This window comes from Rhinopithecus roxellana, chromosome 1 (genome assembly GCF_007565055.1).
Source record: "Rhinopithecus roxellana isolate Shanxi Qingling chromosome 1, ASM756505v1, whole genome shotgun sequence".
In the NCBI taxonomy this organism is placed as follows: domain Eukaryota; kingdom Metazoa; phylum Chordata; class Mammalia; order Primates; family Cercopithecidae; genus Rhinopithecus; species Rhinopithecus roxellana.
Genome location: NC_044549.1, coordinates 180,064,056 through 180,084,881, shown reverse-complemented (window position 1 = coordinate 180,084,881; position 20,826 = coordinate 180,064,056). Strand labels below are relative to the sequence as shown.

Sequence of the window (20,826 nt, the reverse complement as noted above, 5' to 3'; positions counted from 1 at the left end):
GATGCACAGTTTTATTTTATCATTTGCAAAGTTAGAGTGATATATTTAATAGGATCATTTGTAAAATGATAAATCGGTGTTAAAATGAACCATTATTTTTACGTATCCCTAGGAAAGAAAAAAATTGTTTCCAATTATACAATGACACATGATCAATTATAATATGCATCCCAATTTCAAAGATACTCCAATTAAACAGTGGTGTATCATCAATTATAACATGCATCCCAATTTCAGAGATATTCCAATTAAATAACGGCATATCATTAATTATAACACGCATTCCAATTTCAAAGATATTCCAATTAAACAATGGCATGTAATTAATTAAAACATGCACACCAATTTCAAATATATCAAACTGTGAAACAAAAATATGTTTTAAAGTTGATGAGGGTAAAGCTTGAAGAAGATAACATATAAGTGCCTTCTGCCTGAGCAGAAAAGTTCCCATCACTGTCGGTTAATACCTAATTTGCCATCCATTTCAAGAAGGAATTTAATAATTTACTAGGCAGGAGTCAACTTCCACCCAAGTTGTTAAGTTAAGGAGAAACAAAGCCTGTCAAAGACTCAGGCATTTTTTTAGTCCTAGGAACTAGTGAGCAGGAACCCCTAGTCTGTGTGGCAGATCAGCCAGACAGCCAGAAATGATGCAACCTCAGTATGTAGACATATCACAAAGAAATGGCACAAGTCAATTCAAGTTTCCACATGAGACTCTTTACACAACCAGCAAACTGTTAAAGAGTTTTAATCCTATCAAAGTAGAAAATCCATTTAAATTAAAAATTAAAACCGTCTCTCATCAGTACCAACCTCTCTCTCTCTGTTGAGTGATTTTGAGACCTGCAACTTGTTTGTTGCAGCTACAGGGCAAGTCACTAACTCTGAGGCCAGTCACTTAAAATCGGCAGTCACAAGCAGCTGAAATCCTGAAATTGAATAATGCTATTTCTGGTGGCTTGGTGATTCATTTTATTATCTAACTTTTATGTGGTTTAATATGTCTCCTTGGAAGTTATGTGGTTTGAAAAATTGCCTGTAATAAATCCTTTATTTTTAAACATAAAGAAAATTAGCCATTCTTTATTCAGAGAAAATTAGTTTCTCCCTATCCTCACTAAATAAATATTGCGAAAATATTTAAAGAATATCAGTTTGAAGGAATACCTAATTATAAGCCTGCCCTGAGGGCCTCTTGTCTCTCTCTGGCCTATGATGTCATTCTTTACCAAGACCTATTACCCCTGGGATGATAAGGGCCTGAATTTCTCCAGGAAATCTTAGAGCATTCAGTGACTGACAGTAATTTTGGCTTTTGCCTTCACCTCTTTCCCACTGATAGCATCACACGATTTAGCTCTCACCTCTCCTGCAACTTTGCCTGTGGCAGTTCCAGCCCTTGGAAGTCCCAGAGAATAGATGGCCATTGTACAAACAGTCTTGAACTGTTTGTTGATAACACACTGTCCCCCACACAATCTTTTTTTTTTTTTTTCTTTTGAGACGGAGTGTCGCTCTGTTTCCCAGGCTGGAGTGTAGTGGAGCGATCTCGCCTCACTGCAAGCTCTGCCTCCCGGGTTCACCCCATTCTCCTTCCTCAGCCTCCTGAGTAGCTGGGACTACAGGCACCCGCCACCACGACCAGCTAATTTTTTTTTTTTTTTTTTTTTTGTATTTTTAGTAGAGACGGGTTTTCACCATGTTAGCGAAGATGGTCTCCATCTCCTGACCTCGTGATCCACCCGCCTCAACCTCCCAAAGTGCTGGGATTACAGGCATGAGCCACTGTGCCCAGCCACACAATCCAATTTCTGTGGGCAGTGTTCAGGGCTCCCACTGTATCTCAAATATGTCCAGTAGATAAATCAGATCTCCAGAGACACAACTGCAGCCTCAATCTTTGACTTTCCCTATCAGTTCCACATTTTATCTTTGTTGTCTGGCTGATGCATTACTTTGAACAACAAGGTTTATGAAAAAAATGCTTCAAATTTGCTTGACTATATAGCATAGAGGTTAAATACATAGGCTCTGGAGCTTAACTACATAGGTTCACATCCCACCTCTGCTACCTACAAGTTGTGTAAAATTGGAAAATTTATGGGGGTCTCTCTATCTCCCAGTAAGAGGGGATAATAATAGTACCTAAGTGTTATAAGAATGAAAAGAGAGTGCTTGTCAAAAGATTTGAAAAGCTACTTCATCAAAGAAGATATACAGGTGGCAAGTAAGCATGCAAAAAGAGTCTCAACATCATTAGTTTTAGGAAAATGAAAATTAAAACCACAATGAAGGACCACTCCACACCTACTAGAACTTAAAAAGTTAAACAAAAGTCTCTTTCACTCCTACATATTTACTCAAAAGAAGAGGAAATACATGCCCATACAAAGGCTTGTATATGAATATGTCATGCAGTTTTATATGTAATAGCCAAAAACTGTAAACAATTCAAATGACCATCTGTAATTGACTGGGGGCAGTAAAAGGATAAACCACTGATAGGACCATATGAATAAATCTCAATTATATTATGTGAAAGAATAAAGACATAAAAAGACCACAGATTGTATATTATAATATATATTTATATAATATTATGAAGAATACAAACTAGACTGTGGTCTCAGAAAGCAGATCGGTAGTTTCCTGGGAGTGGAAGAAAGGAAGGTTGAGAGGATGAGGATACATAGGGGTATGAGGAAAGTTTGGGTGCAGGATATGCTCACTCTCTTGATTGCGGTGATGTTTTCCAAGTATACACATGTCAGAACATACTGAATTGTATACTTTAAATAGATGTGGTTTATTATATGCCAATTATGCCTCAATAATGCTGTTTTTTTTTTAAATGAGCACCATGATAGCAGGCCATCCAAAAGTGTTAGTTGTTACTGACTTTATTGTTAGACTGAAAAATGTTTTAGATATTTTTAAAAGCTTCTCATGAGATGCAATATTCAATGGTTGAGTCTGTCACCATCACACCATAATCTAGCTGCCTTTTTCCTTTGTAAGGATGCTCATGAATTGAGGAAAGTAGTCCAGACTTTGAGGTCAGAAGGCATGAGTTCAGGTGCCCACTCTGACATTCAATACCTTGTGCTGATATTTAACCTTGACTTTTCTCATTTGTACAACAGTATACATCTACATCACATGATTGCTATAAGAATCAAATTTTAAAAATGGATGTGAGCATGTTCTGTAAATTATAAAGCAGTGTGAATATATCAGTCATCACGACTAGGGAAGGGAGAAGATAAGCACTCACATTTTTGCAGACTGGATAACAGAGGGTAAGCAACATTAAAATAAAACTTGACCTCACACAAGAGCATGAGATAGACCCTACATCTCCTCATTTCCCCTAGAGTGATGCTCACACACCAGAATTCTCTCTAGAACACTTTTTTTTTTAAATAGAGATTTCTGGGTCCTACCCTATACTCACTACATCAGAATGACGTTAGGGATTAGGGAACAGGAATCTGAATTTAAAGAAAGCCTCCATCCCCCTACTCCCACCAGTTGATTAGGATGCAGCTGGTAGCACCAGTAAGTGAATGATCTTTTGGAAACAATGGCTTTGACCCTGATGCCTCTCAATGAGAAACGAACAATCCTAGGCCCTGTTGCTCATGTGAAACCTGGATTTAGCCACCAGAAAAAAATAATGCATCTTCCATAACAAGTGGAAATGCAAAATATTTTAAAACATCTTTCAAATATGCATTTATTATTGCAATCACTTCCCTTATTGTCGTTTTCCTGCTTTTCCTGAGCAGTTATATTCAGGACTCTTACTGGCTTTCTGATTATCCTTGGAAATTGTCTGTCTTGCTAATGCAAATGTTTATCATTTCATGTCTTTCCATCTTGTCATTTCCCTCAAAAAACCAAGCCACTCAGTGCTGGCAACTTACCTTGTATAGTGTGTCTGAGGTGTGTGGCTTGATGCCAACATGAACTTTATATATATAAGGGCATGCCATTGGACAATCAACAGTTAGAAGAAAAGTACCAGGATTGGTGCACATCATTTATTTGTGCCCTTTGGGGCAGTTAAACAAAAATAACAAAGATTGAGTTCCCATCACCTGTCTTCTATCATCTAAACCTACTCAGCACTCTCTTCCAACAACAAGGAGAGAAGGTGCCCTTTCTGTGTCTTGAGGATGTCAAATCCACCCACAACATACTTCTTGGGGGTTATTTCCAAATCCTTTATCAAAAGATACAACACAAATATAATTAAATATTTTCTATGGCTCATTATTCCATGAATTTGGACCAGATATTGCAAAAATGCCTCTAGAGGCCAGGAAGAGAAGTTCAACGAGGGAGAAAGGCCTGAAAGTTGCTATGAGAAGCAAAGAGTAAATGCTTTGTCTGAATGGGACAGTCGCTAATTGTTGCCATGAAGAAATGTGGCCCAAGGTTGCCAGATATTCCAATTTTTTTCTAAAGTGTAGTGAAAGCAGCCACCTTAGTAAGTGGGAAAATGAAGGTAAAATACTTTAAGTAGGACAAATAAAATACCTTCAAGTCAGCTTATGCCTGCAGACTACCAGTTTATGATCTCTAATTGCTATTATTCAAAACTATTATCCCTCAATAACAAAAAAAATTATGCTGATATAGTAAATTCTTGTACCTGCACAATTGGCCAGTGATATAATCAGTCCCATCACCCTCTGAATGAACATTATATAGGAATATATAATTTAGCCCAAATAAAGCTGGGTCTTCCGTGGGAAGCTGGAACAGTCAGATAACCTTTGGTCAGAAAAATAACTTGTAAAATTCTAATCAGCAATGGGCTGGAGATTGGTTTTCTGTGTGCCTATTTATTGGATGGGGACATAATGAGAATGACACTCTTCCCCTTGCAACCCGGATTGTACATCCAACCAATAATGGCAGGTAGTGTTCCTTAAAGGACAATTTTCTCTCACATATATCCCTGCATAGGAAGGGCTAGGGCTGGGGACAAAGCACCGAACTGAAGAATGTCAGGGGTGGCTAGAACAAATATCAGATTTTCTTTGCTAGGCAACATGGACATGCATAATATAGTTAAGAACCGCTTTCCCTTTATTGAGAGACTATTTTCCTTTACTCATATGAAAGTGAGATAAATGCTTTTCGTAGTTTATGCTAACAAATGTCAGAAAATATCCAATAAACCATGTTTCTGTTTGAAAGCTGACAGTACATAGAGGTTCCAGTTGATTTGTAAAATAGGAAGGATGGGTATCTCCAGTACAGGGATGCTATAGAATCTTGGGTTATCTACAACTTAGTCTTTAAAAGTTTCCCGAAATATAAATGGTTTTGTGTATTTTTACTTGTGACAAGTATGTAGGAAAAGAATCTTAGCAATAAGGATCCTAGCAGAAAACAGATGGCATACCCAGACAGTTTAACCTAAAGGACTAAACTCTTCACAGGGAAATGGGCAGGGTTAAAAGAGCCAACAAAGAAAGTGAGGCATCCAAGACATCAGAGATAGCAACAACAGGAAGCCATTACTGCCCCTCAATGTGAAGGGACAAGAGAGAGGTGCTATGTTACCAAATCCCAGCAAAAGCTCCCTGTGCGGAAGGAAGTCTGCTAGCAGAATGTGTGTGTATAGAGGCATGCCTGCACCTCTCTGTTCTTCCATTCTCTGATCTTCTGCCAAGTCCTCCATTTGGCTGACTCTAGCCAGAACCCAGAGGTCAAAGGGTGCCAGGAAAATCAATCCATAGACATCGGCCTCCTATGTCACAGGATAGTGCAGAAAGTGGCAGAGATGTGTTAATATCTGAGAGAGGGGGACAACTGAAAAACTATTATCACAAAAGACAAAAGGAAATCAGATTATTTGGACAAAGGAAATCATAGCTCATGGAATGTTACAGCAGAAAGGAACTTTTCACCCTCTAATCTAATTTTCATTTTGTTGATGAGAAAACTGAGACCCAGGGAACTTGAAATGAATGGGTCATTATTATACACTGAATAAAGGGCATACTCGAGACTAAAGGCAGTTATCATCTTATCTATTCTCATGGTTTTTCTACTTCATTATACTGGACATCATGGATTAGGAAGCTCAGAGTAGAGTTGGCTACAATGAGACATCTACATAGCAGTTTCTCCATTACTGTGCCCATCAGACATCACTAATCAATTACAGATTTCTTTCCTTCTGAGCCTAGATGTGACCTCAGGCACATTAGGCAGGACAAGGTTGAATCAATCATGAAATGCATCAATCAATCATTTATGCACCTGCATAAACCCAGTGTACTCAAAAGCTTTTACTGTGCATAATGCTCACCCACTCATTTCCATTCCCTGGACCTCAATTTTTTCATCAACAAAATGACACAATGATGTAATGATACAATTTTATATAATGCAAACTCATACAATGAGCTCTAAATCTTCAAGTTATTTACATGTCTAACATTATTTTCTTCCCTAAAACTCATCTCATTCTCTGAAGGTATTGCCTGTACTTTGTACTTTCGGACTGCCCACCCCGATGACTTGGTGGGGAACATTTATGGTTGGGAAGAAGGGAAGTGCCCTGAGATGAATTTGCTTGAAGGGTAATAATAAAAATAGTCCTAATCTCTGATAGGTTTTCTCTTTCTCTCTCCTTGCAGGTTGACAGGACTGAGGTGATTCGCACCTGCATAAACCCAGTGTACTCAAAACTGTTTACTGTGGACTTTTACTTTGAGGAGGTTCAGCGCCTGCGGTTTGAAGTCCATGACATAAGCAGCAACCACAATGGACTGAAGGAGGCCGATTTCCTTGGTGGCATGGAGTGCACACTTGGCCAGGTGGGTCAACAGACATCCCTTCCTCCTCCTTGCCATCCTAGGGCCTTTCTTCCTGCCCCCTTTTCCTTTCTTCCCTCATCTAATCCTTGCTTTTTCCTATTGATTGCATTTTCTTTAACGTGTAGCGTTTACAACTTCCCAGGTGGTGTCATATCCATTATGTTTATATAGAGATGGTTCTGCAAGTCTGTACGATTTCTTATTTTGAAAAATTCAGAACTTTCTCTTCTGAATTCCCCCATTGTGTCACTCATTTATTCAACAACTATTATTGAGCACTTACTGTGTCTGGCTCTATGCTCTGTTCACATGTCTGTTATAGCCTTATCCTGTTCCATTATAAATTTCCATCTCCAACTCAGCTGTGAGAACCGCCATGCAGCAAGTATTTCTCACTCACATTTACTCGACATCTCTGGTACCAAAAATAGCCCAAGGCAGGGGCTAAATAGATACTCAATGAATAAATAAAAGCTCTTAATTCTCCCAACAATAATGTGAAATAAATATCAATATTACATCCATTTTGTCAGTGGGAAAAGTGAGACTCAGAGAGGTTAAGTGATCTGAAGTTTCCACTCTAATAAGTGACAGTGTTAGGACTCTACTAGGCCTCCCTGACTCCAAACTTCATCATTTTGCTTCTATAATACCTTTCCTTTTTTCCTTTCCTTTCTGTTGTACCCAGAAATGTGGTAAGTGAGTCTAAAAGTAAAAAACAGTCCCTGTGCCCAGATAGTGGATAATCTTACTGGAGAAGGCATAGTAATATGCACTTAAAATAGAGTAGTTCATTACAAAATACCCTGGGCTCTCTATACAAGGTCATGGGCCTTGAAGGAAGAGAGAGCTTTTTTTCTACTGGGTAGAGTCAAAGAAGGCATTGTGGGACCAAAATCTGAAAAACCATAGTCTACGATTGCAGAAGAAAGAGGAGGGGGGCCTTTGAAGTAAGAAAGCAATGTAAGCAACTCTTAGGGGTCAGAAAAAATGTGAAGGGGTGTGGGGTGGGAAGAGACCACTTTCCCTGACTGAATCAAGATGCTGATTTACTGTGAAATTGATGAAGCTTTAATTTCAGATCCCCTCTCTCGTGTGGGCCCCTTCCGTGGCTCTGTGTCACATTTTTATTTTGTACTCTTTTTCTCAAAGAGAAATTCCAAATTATATGTCTTAAGACCCACAAAACCTGGGTTCACCTCTTGTCAAGGTAAGGGTCAGGTTTAAGGATTTGTCAGGAACAGTCTACCTGACAAAGAGATGGCAAGCATATATATTTGCTTGTTCATTTGTGCTATCCTTGCTTCATGCCACTTATCACTAAAAGAAATTTCTCACAGTGAGTGCTAAGAGATAAAATAGACAGTGTCCTGAGTTACCCTTTTCCAGCAAATATAGTGATTAATTTCTTATTCCTTTAATGAAGATCAAAAGTCCAATATTGAAATATAGTTGAGGGGAGACAGAAAGAGAATCTGAAATATTCTCCATTAATATATGTTCTCTAATGACTTTTGAAGAGTTGATGGCAGATAGTTCAAGGATCTTACCAGGTACAATGTCCAGTAAGTAGGTATTAAATGAATAAATGCATTGTGGATTTGAGATGAAATCCTGTTTCTATTTTAAAATGATTAAAATGGCATCTTTTATAGATATGTGAGCCATGCCAAGATTCTCCCTTAAACAATGGGCATCCCTCCTATGGATAAATTTTATATTTTGTCACAAGAAATAAAGATAGATCAATGTGGAAATCATGTGGGCTAAAGATCTTTTTTTTTTTTTTTTTGGTCCAAAGCTTTGATAATTTTGTCTGTTTGACCCTCAAACTTACATCTTTAGTCCCTCACAAGGCTCATCTTTCCAAAAGCCAGTAAGTCCTTAACCTTGCAAGTAAGACAAGCATTGTATTAGGTGCCAGCGACACGTTGGTGAGCCAAAAACATAATCCTTGCCTTCAAGCAGCAGTTTAGTTGGGGCTAAAGATGGAATGAAAATAATCACACAACAATTAATTAAATGGCAATCATCATAATCTTTGTTACAGAGAAGCACAGAATAAGAGAATGAGCATTGGGAGACTGGCATCAGGTGGAGAGGGATCAAAGAAGGCTTTCTAAGAGAAGTGACATTTAGAGGGAGAGTGAGAGTGCATCAGGTGAGAAGAAAGAGGAAACGCATTCTAAGCAGATGGGAACATTAGACACAAAGCCTCTGCATTCAGGAAAGAGTTTGGCATATGGTGCAGAGCATCTCTGTTTGGTTTTTTAAGAAGCCAACTCTGAGGTAGGAAGTCAAAGGAGGTGAAGGAAATGCCACAGTGGAGAGGAAAAATGAGACAGGTAAGGAGCCTACAAGAGAAAGTGGTCAAGTAGCTACCACCATAGGTAACTGAAGCTTAATCCTGCTGGGGAAATTCTGAGAGCAGTGTAAAGCAAACATTAGAGATATTTCATCCTAGGGATGAGGGAACTTGGATATTTATACATTTCGAGTATATATACTCACATCAATCATTAAGAACCATTCCTGGCTGGGCACAGTGGCTCACGCCTGTAATCCCAGCACTTTGGGAGGCTGAGGCAGGCAGCTCACGAGGTCAGGAGATGGAGACTATCCTGGCTAAACATGGTGAAACCCCTTCTCTACTAAAAATGCAAAAAATTAGCTGAGTGTGGTGGCGCATGCCTGTAGTCCCAGCTACTCGGGAGGCTGAGGCAGGAGAATCACTTGAACCCAGGAGGCAGAGGTTGCAGTGAGCTGAGATCACACCACTGCACTCCAGCTTGGGTGACAGAGTGAGACTCCATCTCAAAAAAAAAAAAAAAAAAAAAAAAAAAAAAAGAACTATTCATGAGGTGAGAACATTAATCCTCTGACATTTCTGGCCTACTGTGCAGGTAGCAAACTCCAGATATCACAAAGAGTTTGCAAGCAAAGAAATACAGATGCTGGTGGTCAAAGTCAGTGATGGGCCATTGCAGGATCTGGCCAGCAGTCCACAATGCAACAGGGCTCTCTCTTTGCTCCCAGGTGGATTGGCAGGTCGAGAAATAATAGACACACACACACAAGATAATGAAAGCTGGGTCCAGGGGGGTCACCACCTTCTGTCCCACGGTGCCAACAATGCACTGGCTATGCCAGCATTTATTATTGCGTTTAGTGAGGGCGGGGGTAGGTTAATGAAGGATTTAGGGTCATTTGATTATGAGGTGAGATGGTCACATGGGGATGAAGTAATTCTTTAACATAACATCTGTATGCAGATGTACAGCATACAGAGATAAGAATTGACAATATAGTGTGTGCATCAGTAATTTCTAACAGAGCCTTAAAACAGGAACAGCAGTAACAGTTACAGCAAAGCTGGTTCCAAACAATTCACAGAAACAGGACGTGAAGTTAGACAACCGGTTAGACCAGAAATTCTCAGAAGGGAGTATGCCTTAACCCTAAAGAGGCCTAGAAGAGCTGCAGCAAGATGAGGGCGTTTATAGCCCTATCTTATCCATATGGACAGGCGCCCCCCATTCATCCGTTTATAGGCTTTCCACAAGGGTCGCATTCCATTCCCAGAGTTGTGAACATCTGCTTTTCTGGGATAGGAATCTTGGTGATATGAAACCTCCCTGACTGCACGTCCATTCATAGGCTCTCTGCAGGGGGAAGCACACCACATGCTGTTGGCTCATTCTGGCAGTCCAACCTGGCATTGTCTTTACACAATCCTGCATGCAACTTTGTATTTACAATAATCAGGAGCATTTCATCTTTTATTCTGTAGCAATAGTTTCAGGGGGTCTCCCTACATCTCCCCCTTTTCTCTGATTTAAATGAACCATAGCAATCATAGCTTGGCGCTGATCACGATTGGATTGAAGAATATTTTTTCCAGTTTTACACATGAACAATAAACCAATAGCACAAATTTTACATAGAACAAAATTAGCAACAGTGGATCCTCCCAAAGATTTTACCCATTGAATGGGGTTGAGATTAGATAACCCCTTAGAGACACCATCTAAAACTTCAGCACCAGGTAAAGCAGTTAAGTGTGCTTGAGAGGCCTCAAAAATCTGTTCTTTTAGCTTGCTTATGTCTAAACTTAAATTATCTTTACTTCTTTGTAAATGGTGTTTTACTAATTCCCAATTGTGAACAGACTCATTATATTGAAACGGAGTTATACAAAAATCAGAAGTATTCCAATCACATTGCATTTGTAATCTATGTTCTAAACTCATAATTCTATCTCCCATCCATGTAACGGTTTGTCTTAGATCATTAATTTGATTGACCAATTTTTGATCAATATCTGACTGAGAATTCCACATCTGAGTAGAATTTTTTTGCCATTTATCCACAAAATGAGCAGTTTGAATAGATTGATGTAATGCAACTCCAGCAGTAGCAGCAGTCGCAGTAACAGCAATCAAGCCCATTATTACTGCAATTAATGTAAAAATAAATCGTTTACTCCTTTTAAGAATTTTTTGTAAAATATTGTTAATAACATGGATAGAAGGGGAAGATTCCCAAGGCCTATGTAAGGCTACAGGGAGCCAAATACCTTCTCTGGCTCTGACTATTAAAATACTATGATATCGATTAAAGGATGAGTCAATACAAGTATACAAGTAACAATTAACACAGGTAATTATGTTGGTTTTTGAACTAATATGCATCTTTCCTACTAACAACATATAGGTGGTTTAACACAACTTTAAGTGGTACAGTTTTGTTGGACTCCATATAGATGGTATATATATTTTGGGGTGATATTCTTTTTTGTGAATGTGGGGTGGTGGGAATAGGTTGTATGAGAGATGGTGGGGGGACAGTAGCAACGGGGGGTATAAGTCCTCATAATCTTTACTGTCCCACCTTTGAATTGACCTTTTGATGATTGCCATAGTGATATTTTTGGCTGTGTGGAAATAGTCGTGTAAATCAATCTATTGTCTTACTTTTGAGGTGACAAGGTGGATTCACTTATAACACTTTCTCCAGCCCAAACTCTCATACCAGTCATAGCTATGGTTAATCTCCATAATTCTGAATGTTCAGGTCCTAAGTGGGGAACAATGAGCCTTGGCTTTGGAGGGGCAACCCCTGCCCCTTTCCACTTAAAAGGAAAAAAGGAGTTAAATGTATGATATAATAGGGAAGGGCTGTCACTACTTTTTTGATAAGTATTATCATAGAGAAAATGTTGACAATCTCTGTGACCTTGAGAGCAATCATTAGTCATATGACCTTTGGGAGCCCACTCAACAATGGTGTAGTGAGAAGAATTAAATAACACTGTTCTTCTGAACTAACACAATCCTTCCATATTAATTTGTCAGCATTTGAAGACAAGTTGAGAGGACACGCAGATCCTAAAGGCTTATATTGGGATGTGTGAATATAGTCAGTGATTCCTGTTTTGATCTGCCTTAAAGGTTTTAATGAAAGCCCTGATATCAAGCGTCCTAAAGGAGGGACAGAGTGACCAGATGGTAGTGTGACTGCCCAAGTTTGAATATCTAATGAGAGACATCCATTAGTGGGTCCCTGGCACAAAGGTGGATACCTAAAACCTAAAGCAATATTGAAAGGGGTTCCTTCTTCTGAAGGTTGGGCAGGACAACGATCATCTACAGAACCAGGCATCCAAATACTATCATTAACATAACCTCGATAGGAGCGTCCATCCATGTCATGGCTCGAATAAGAGGAGGAAAAGGAATATAGGCCCAATATGTATAGTTTTTAACAGTCTGTTGGGTGACAGAGGGTAGAAGGATCAGTGTCATCAGGAGGAGGTAGAGGTTGAGCCAGACCTGGATTGCTGGAGACAGTTGTTCAGGGTAGCTGACTGGATTGTCTGTTGTAAAGGAGTTAGCATGGTCATTTTCTTCTTTTTGATGATTGGAGGTGTTAGTTGTTTCCTGTTGTGGTGCTTTTTCAGCAAATTTCTGTGTCTCGTTGTTGCATGCATCTTCAGGACACCATTTCACGTGTCTAGCAGGAATCCAAACAGGAGATTGATGTTTACCTGGGGAAACACAAACATAGCCTCTTCCCCACGTTAAAATAGAAACTTTTGACCGTATATTACATTGGACATCTTTCCACCACACTTCCCTTCCTTGGTTTGCCATAGGACGGTTACCAGAGAAATGCTTTTCGGCAGCTGTAACAGAACTAGACTTAGGAATATTGAGAAAATTTAATGTGAGCAATGCCAAGTTTACTTGTATGTGAGGGGTCAACAACTCCTTATCCCCCTCTTTTTGTTTAAGTAATTGCAATTTTAAAGTTCTGTTACTTCTTTCTGTAATAGCTTGGCCTTGTGGGTTATAAAGAATACCAGTAATATGTTTAATATGCCACTGATCAAGAAAATTTTTAAAAGCTTTACTGCAATAGGCTGGACCATTGTCTGTTTTGAGCTCACTAGGAATTCCCGTAACTGCAAAACATGAAAACATAGTTTTTTAACATGAGAAGTGGCTTCTCGGTTTGACAGGTAGCCCAGATGAAATTGGAAAAGGTGTCAACTGTGACATGCACATAAGCTAATTTTCCAAAAGAAGGAACATGAGTAACATCCATTTGCCAGATAACATTAGGAGAAAGGCCTCAGGGATTAACTCCAGGAGATTGTGTGGGAGACAAGAACCTGGCATTGAGAACAGTGTTATACAATTTGTTTAGCTTGTTTCCAACTGGGAGAATATTTATGTTTAAGACCTGAGGCATTAGTATGAATGAGTTGATGAAATTTTTCTGCATCTGTAATGGCTAGAGCAACTAGAGGTATCAACTTTATGATTACCACTGGATAAAAGTCCAGGTAAGTTAGTATGAGAATGAATGTGAGTGATGAAAAAAGGATGCTTTCGGTTTCTGACAGTTTTTGTAACGAAGAGAACAAGGAAAACAGCAATATTTTTGATGGTAGCTGTTTCTATTGCCTGAGTGGCATGGACTACATAAGCTGAGTCAGAGACAATATTAAGAGGCTGATAAAAATCCTGTAATGCAGAGATAACAGCAAACAATGTGACTTTTTGAGCAGAAGTATATGGAGTAGAAATGACTTTATCTTTTGGTCGTACATACCCTGCCTTTCCATTGCTGGATCCATCAGTAAAAATGGTAACAGCTGTCTCTCGTGGTGATGAATGAGTAAGTTTTGGTAGAATCCAGGAAGTATTTCATAGAAATTGAAAGAATTTTGACTTAGGCAAATGATTATCAATAGTGCCAATGAAGTCAAACTAGACTAGATTAGTCTGCCAGCACGAAGATGTAGAAAAGGCATTTTTAACTTCATTTCTTGATGAAGGGACCACAATAATGTTTGGATCAAAGCCAGAAATTTTAGGGATACATTGATGTCCTAACCCAATCAAAATGGCTATTTGATCAAGATATATTGAAAGAATTTTAGAGGCTGAATTAGGAAGAAATACCCATTCAACTAGAGAATCATTTTGTGCTATAAGTCCCCTAGGAGAGTGGATGGAAGGAAAAACTAAAAATTGTAAAGGTAAATTTGCGTCAATACGAGAGACTTGTGCCTCTCTCACTCATTGTTCTACAAAAGACAACTCTTGTTTTGCTGGTTCAGATAGAGAGCGAGGACTGTTTAAATCTGTATCTCCTGATAAAGTGGCAAATAGATGAGATAATGCATAAGTAGGAATGCCTAGGGTTGGTCTGAGATAATTGATGTCACCTAGTAATTTTTGAAAATCATTTAGGGTATTTAAATTGTCAGGACGGAGTTGGACTTTTTGGGGCTTAATGGAGCAAGCTAAAGCCTCCAACTTGTGTTTGGAAAGTGGCCACTGCTCTACCCACAATGGAGGTGACTCACACATCCATTGTGTAGGGGCAGAGGAAGAGAAGGAGAGTGAGGGCACCGGGATGCGGACTTAGGGAAAGTAGGATTCCAAGCCTCTGAAAGAAGGGGTCCCGGAGTATGAAAAGAAACAGTAGGCTTAGAAGAGGGGAGAGGTCCAAAAGGACGAGAGGAACGAGAAACAGGCCATTCAGATGAATGCCACACGTCTTCCTCTGGCAGACGGGGCAATGGCTTAGGAGAAGAAGAGTTAACATATACAGGTTCCAAGATAGGAGGCGAAGGGAGGGGATCATCACCAGGTTTCTCCTTTTGGGGAGAAAACAAGGAGATCGAATTCTTCCTCATCATCAGGAGGAGGGCTAGTAGGGGGAGTCAGCTACCTGAGGTAAAGGGAGCGGTTCACCATCCGCATTAACTTCTGGCAGTTGAAGAGGAACACCAGACTGAAAAGGAAGTAAAGCAACACAAATAAGAGCCCGGTCAGTATAGACAGAAATAGGAAGTAAAACACCATCTCTCATGAGTTGGTGGAGAGTAGCACCAACTCTATCCCCGTGTAACAGGTCCATAGAGCCGTTGTCAGGGAACCAAGGACAATATTTTTCAATAGTCTGAAATAAGAGAATAAAGTTATTGGAAACAGCCTTGATGCCACCCTGTTTAAGAAGAAATTTAATAAAAGACAGATAAGCCTGGTGTTTAAACTGCAATTCTCCCATAATAACCCTGGAATATTACTAGTCAACAAACTCAAAAAGAGGGGAGAGTCAGAAAAAGCGTACCGGGAGACCTTACCGTCGAGACTGAAGACTAGTCATTACGAACCCGCACTTGGAGTGCACTGAGCCGAGGAACAAAGAAGGCCACATTGGGCGACAGATATTGCGGGATCTGGCCAGCAGTCCGCAATGCAACAGGGCTCTCTCTTTGCTTCCAGGCAGATCGGCAGGTGGAGAAATAATAGACACACACAAGGTAGTGAAAGCTGGGTCCGGGGTATCAATGCCTTCTGGTCCCACGGTGCCAACAATGCACTGGATATGCCAGCATTTATTATCGAGTTTAGTGAGGGCGGGGGTAGGTTAGTGAAGGATTTAGGGTCATTTGATTATGAGGTGAGATGGTCACATGAAGTCAGATGAAGTAATTCTTTAACATAACATCTGTATGCAGAAGTACAGTATACAGAGATAAGAATTGACAATATAGTGTGTGCATCAGTAATTTCTAACAGAGCCTTAAAACAGGAACAGCAGTAACAGTTACAGCAAAAGCTGGTTCCAAACAATTCACAGAAACAGGACGTGAAGTTAGACAACTGGTTAGACCAGAAATTCTCAGAAGGCAGTATGCCTTAACCCTAAAGAGGCCTAGAAGAGCTGCAGCAAGATGAGGGCGTTTATAGCCCTATCTTATCCATATGGACAGCCGCCACCCATGCATCTGTTTATAGACTTTCCATGAAGATCGCATTCCATTCCCAGAGCTAGGAACATCTGCTTTTCTGGGATGGGAATCTTGGTGATGTGAAACCTCCCTGACTGCACCTCCATTCATAGACTCTCCGCAGGGGGAAGCACACCACATGCTGTTGGCTCATTCTGGCAGTCCAACCTGGCATTGTCTTTACACAATCCTGCATGCGACTTTGTATTTACAATAATCAGGAGCATTTCATCTTTTATTCTGTAGCAATAGTTTCAAGGGGTCTCCCTACAATAGGCACTCAAGTCATAGGGCCTGGAAATATGAGTGGGGTGCTGACAGCATCTGTGGATTGCCTGTTTCATACCCAATCACCCACTCTTTTAGCTGTTGACCCTGATCACTTTCTGATCATTTTATACCATGTGGCTATGTAGAAAAGAGCCCTATCCCTAGCTCAAGAGTGAATCCTGAGTGATCTCAGCTAATCACATGAATCTCATCCCCCACTTGCAAGAGTTTGGTTTAGAGGTTGGCATGTGTCCTGTAAGACATGTGGATTTTTCTTGGAAAGGTTTCCTAGCCTAAAACAAGAGACACACATGAAGAAACAGTTCCTCTTTGCCTGTGATTCCTGAAACCACTACAGCCACCTTGCAGCAAGGCTGAGGATGACAGCGACCCTTAGGGGAGGTCAGAGCCAAAAGATGTGGAGGCATGGGCCTAACATTCTTTACCTGGGACCCACTCTATCTATGGATGCCTTATTATGGGAGAATAAAATGTCCTGTCATTGAAGCTGTTTGAGATGGGAATTTTTATTCCTTGAATTAAAAGTGTCATGATGGATATAGCACATATGAGGAACTAAAAAGAGGGCCAAGCTGACTGGAGTGGTGTGAACAAAGGGCAACTAGGCAGTCGTGTTGTATTAATTTTCTTTTTTTTTTTCTTTCTTTCTTTCTTTTTTTTTTTTTTATTATACTTTAAGTTCTAGGGTACATGTGCATAACGTGCAGGTTTGTTACATATGTATACTTGTGCCATGTTGGTGTGCTGCACCCATCAACTCGTCAGCACCCATCAATTCATCGTTTATATCATGTATAACTCCCAATGCAATCCCTCCCCCCTCCCCCCTCCCCATCATAGGCCCCAGTGTGTGATGTTCCCCTTCCCGAGTCCAAGTGATCTCATTGTTCAGTTCCCACCTATGAGTGAGAACATGTGGTGTTTGGTTTTCTGTTCTTGTGATAGTTTGCTAAGAATGATGGTTTCCAGCTGCATCCATGTCCCTACAAAGGACGCAAACTCATCCTTTTTTATGGCTGCATAGAATTCCATGGTGTATATGTGCCACATTTTCTTAATCCAGTCTGTCACAGATGGACATTTGGGTTGATTCCAAGTCTTTGCTATTGTGAATAGTGCTGCAATAAACATACGTGTGCATGTGTCTTTGTAGTAGAATAATTTATAATCCTTTGGGTATATACCCAGTAGTGGGATGGCTGGGTCATATGGTACATCTAGTTCTAGATCCTTGAGGAATCGCCATACTGTTTTCCATAATGGTTGAACTAGTTTACAATCCCACCAACAGTGTAAAAGTGTTCCTATTTCTCCACATCCTCTCCAACACCTGTTGTTTCCTGACTTTTTAATGATTGCCATTCTAACTGGTGTGAGATGGTATCTCATTGTGGTTTTGATTTGCATTTCTCTGATGGCGAGTGATGATGAGCATTTTTTCATGTGTCTGTTGGCTGTATGCATGTCTTCTTTTGAGAAATGTCTGTTCATATCCTTTGCCCACTTTTTGATGGGATTGTTTTTTTCTTGTATATTTGTTTGAGTTCTTTGTAGATTCTGGATATTAGCCCTTTGTCAGATGAGTAGATTGCAAAAATTTTCTCCCATTCTGTAGGTTGCCTGTTCACTCTGATGGTAGTTTCTTTAGCTGTGCAGAAGCTCTTTAGTTTAATTAGATCCCATTTGTCAATTTTGGCTTTTGCTGCCATTGCTTTTGGTGTTTTAGACATGTATTAATTTTCTTAACCTCTCAAACGAAGGAATGTGTAGAAGTGAACACTGAGAATGAGATTACAAATAGCCCTTTCAAGATTTGTTTTTGGTACTTTTGAAATAACTTACCTACTGATCATTTCATTTGACCCTCTTGACAGCGTGGGAAGGACAGGAGTCTATCTACATTTTATAGCTGAGGAAACTGAAGATCAGAAAGATTTAATGTCCCGGCAGGGCCCAAACCAGAAGTCAGGAGCTTTTGATTCTTAATCCATAGCTTTCTTCTGTCATGACCTAGGGAAGGATGAGAGGAGGCCATCTGTTCTGAGAACTCCTTCAAGATCATGGCCTAGATGAAGCAAATGAGCAGCAAGTGACTTGTTCAGTGTGTCTCTAAACCATGTTTCCCAAGCTGTACCGATCCACTTTGAGATGACATGCTGGCCTCTCTGGATATCTTGCATGTTCATTGGCAACTGCCCTCTCCTATTATCAGCCATGCAATTGGTGGGGTTGGCCTTTCCCACACTTTTGGGGTAGGCACAAATTGGCTTAAATGAATCAGAATATTACATTTGTGTGGCCACAGTGACTGGTTCAAGGAAAGACATGGTGACTCTTTTAACACTATAAGTTTCATTCATTCATTTATTTCTTCTTTTAATGACATAGCAATTGCATGCCAAGCTTTCATAACAAACATTTAGCAAGTACCCTGGATATGCCAAGTATATCTGCACTAAGTTCGGGAGACACAAAGATGAAAAAGGAAGACAGAGGCCCTGCCTCAGAAAAGTTTATACTTATCCAAGAAACACAGACTGGTAAATAAATACTCAAAATGCATATTACTAACCACTGCAATAGAAATGTGTTCCGAGGGCTGTAGGGGAAAAACCTCTACCTAAAGTGAAGCAGGGGAGTCTCACAAGAAAGGTATCTCTGGACCTGAATCCCTAAGGATAAGTAGGAATTCACCAACAGAGAAAAGAAATAAGGACTCTTGGGATAAAATGACTGGTACACACAAAGACACAGCAGCATGAAGGCAATGGCAGAGAACTCTTAAGTGACTTAGTGTGGCTGAGCAGTCAAGTGAGGATGTGAAAAGGCTAGAGGATGCCAGACAAAAAAGAAAGAGCCTGGTCCTGATGCTTTTAAGTGTTTTTCTCTGAACTTTGGAGAGCCTGGATTTGACGCACTGAGGTCCTAATAACTAGGGAAAGGACAAGATTGGATGTGTATATTAGAAAGATCACTTTGGCCATGCGTGGTGGCTCATGCCTGTAATCCCAGCACTTTGGGAGGCTGAGGCGGGCGGATTACGAGGTCAGGAGTTTGAGACCAGCCTGGACAACATAGTGAAACCTATCTCTACTGAAAATACAAAAAAATTAGCCAGATGTGGTGGCAGGCACCTGTAATCCCAGCTACTTGGGAGGCTGAGGCAGGAGAATTGCTTGAACCCAGAAGGCAGATGTTGCAGTGAGCCGAGATCATGCCATTGCACTCCAACCCAGGCAACAGTGCGATACTCTGTCTCAAAAAAAAAAAAAAAAAAAAAAAAAAGAAAGGAAGGAAGGAGGGAGGGAGAGAGGGAGGGAAGGAAGGAAAGAAAGGAGAGAGAGAGAGAAAGAAAGAGAGAAAGAAAGAGAGGGAGAGAAAGAAGGAAGAAAGAAAGGAAGGAAGAAAGAGAAAGAAAGAAAGAAAGGAAGGAAGGAAGGAAGGAAGGAAGGAAGGAAGGAAGGAAGGAAGGAAGGAAGGAAGGAAGGAAGGAAAGGAAGGAAGGAAGGAAGGAAGGAAGGAAGGAAGGAAGGAAGGAAGGAAGGAAGGAAGGAAGAAGAAGGAAGGAAGGAAGGAAGGAAGAAAGAATCACTTTGGCATTCCCCATAAACGGTGGGTGGCAGGGAAACCAATTAGGATACTCGTGTAATAACAGGAAGGAAATGCGGATGGCAGTAGTTATGTAAACTGAAAAGAGGGGCCCAGAAACGAGCCTGTCCAAGAGCAGAATCAACAAGCCTTGGAGATGAGGTGGGGAGGAAGAGTTTGCAGGTGTCTGGCTTAGCTAACTGGGGGAGCGATTTGGCTGTCTTTAAGAGGAAATCAATCATGCCCATCATGGGGGTGAGGAATATAACATGATGCTGGCCTGTTCAGTGCAGATGTCTGTGGAGAATTCAGAGGAGGTTGACAACTGGCAGCTGACATGGATATAGAATAGACTATATAGATTTGGGAGCTTAATCCCTGTAGGTGACAGCTGCTAACATTAGAGTGGATGAGATTCTTTGAAGAGGCTGTTTTATCTTTGCTTTTGAAAGGAAATTTTTTGAACATGCCATATGTGAACAAACAATAAAGAATTAAAAAATCAAGGCATATGTAAGGACATCTCTTTCCACTATCTTTCAGATAAAAGTGTGAACTTGATGTCGTCTTTAAAAAAGAAAAAATCTTTGAGTGTTTTCACCTGTGGAGTAATATGCCAGACAAATGCATTTGTACTAAAAGCTTTGTGAAGGACAGGCAGAACAGAACTTTTTACCCTTTGTGGTTTCACAGGTTTTGACACTTTGGCGTGAATGGGGGTTTTGCTCTTTTCTCTAAATTGCTCCTCTCCAGTAGGATCAAGCAAAAAGAAAAAAACATCAATATTCTCCT

The 20,826-nt window shown here is 40.2% G+C and overlaps 1 protein-coding gene across 2 annotated transcripts in view; it reads left to right on the top strand.

Moving 5' to 3' along the window:
• The window catches only part of CPNE4 (copine 4), a 736,278-nt gene that overhangs the window by 313,734 nt on the left and 401,718 nt on the right, over nt 1–20,826 (top strand). For both annotated transcript variants that reach the window (XM_010380265.2, XM_010380256.2), the window contains one exon: nt 6,666–6,845. In XM_010380265.2, coding sequence (XP_010378567.1) covers nt 6,666–6,845 — 180 coding nt within the window. The remainder of the gene's footprint in view (nt 1–6,665; nt 6,846–20,826) is intronic.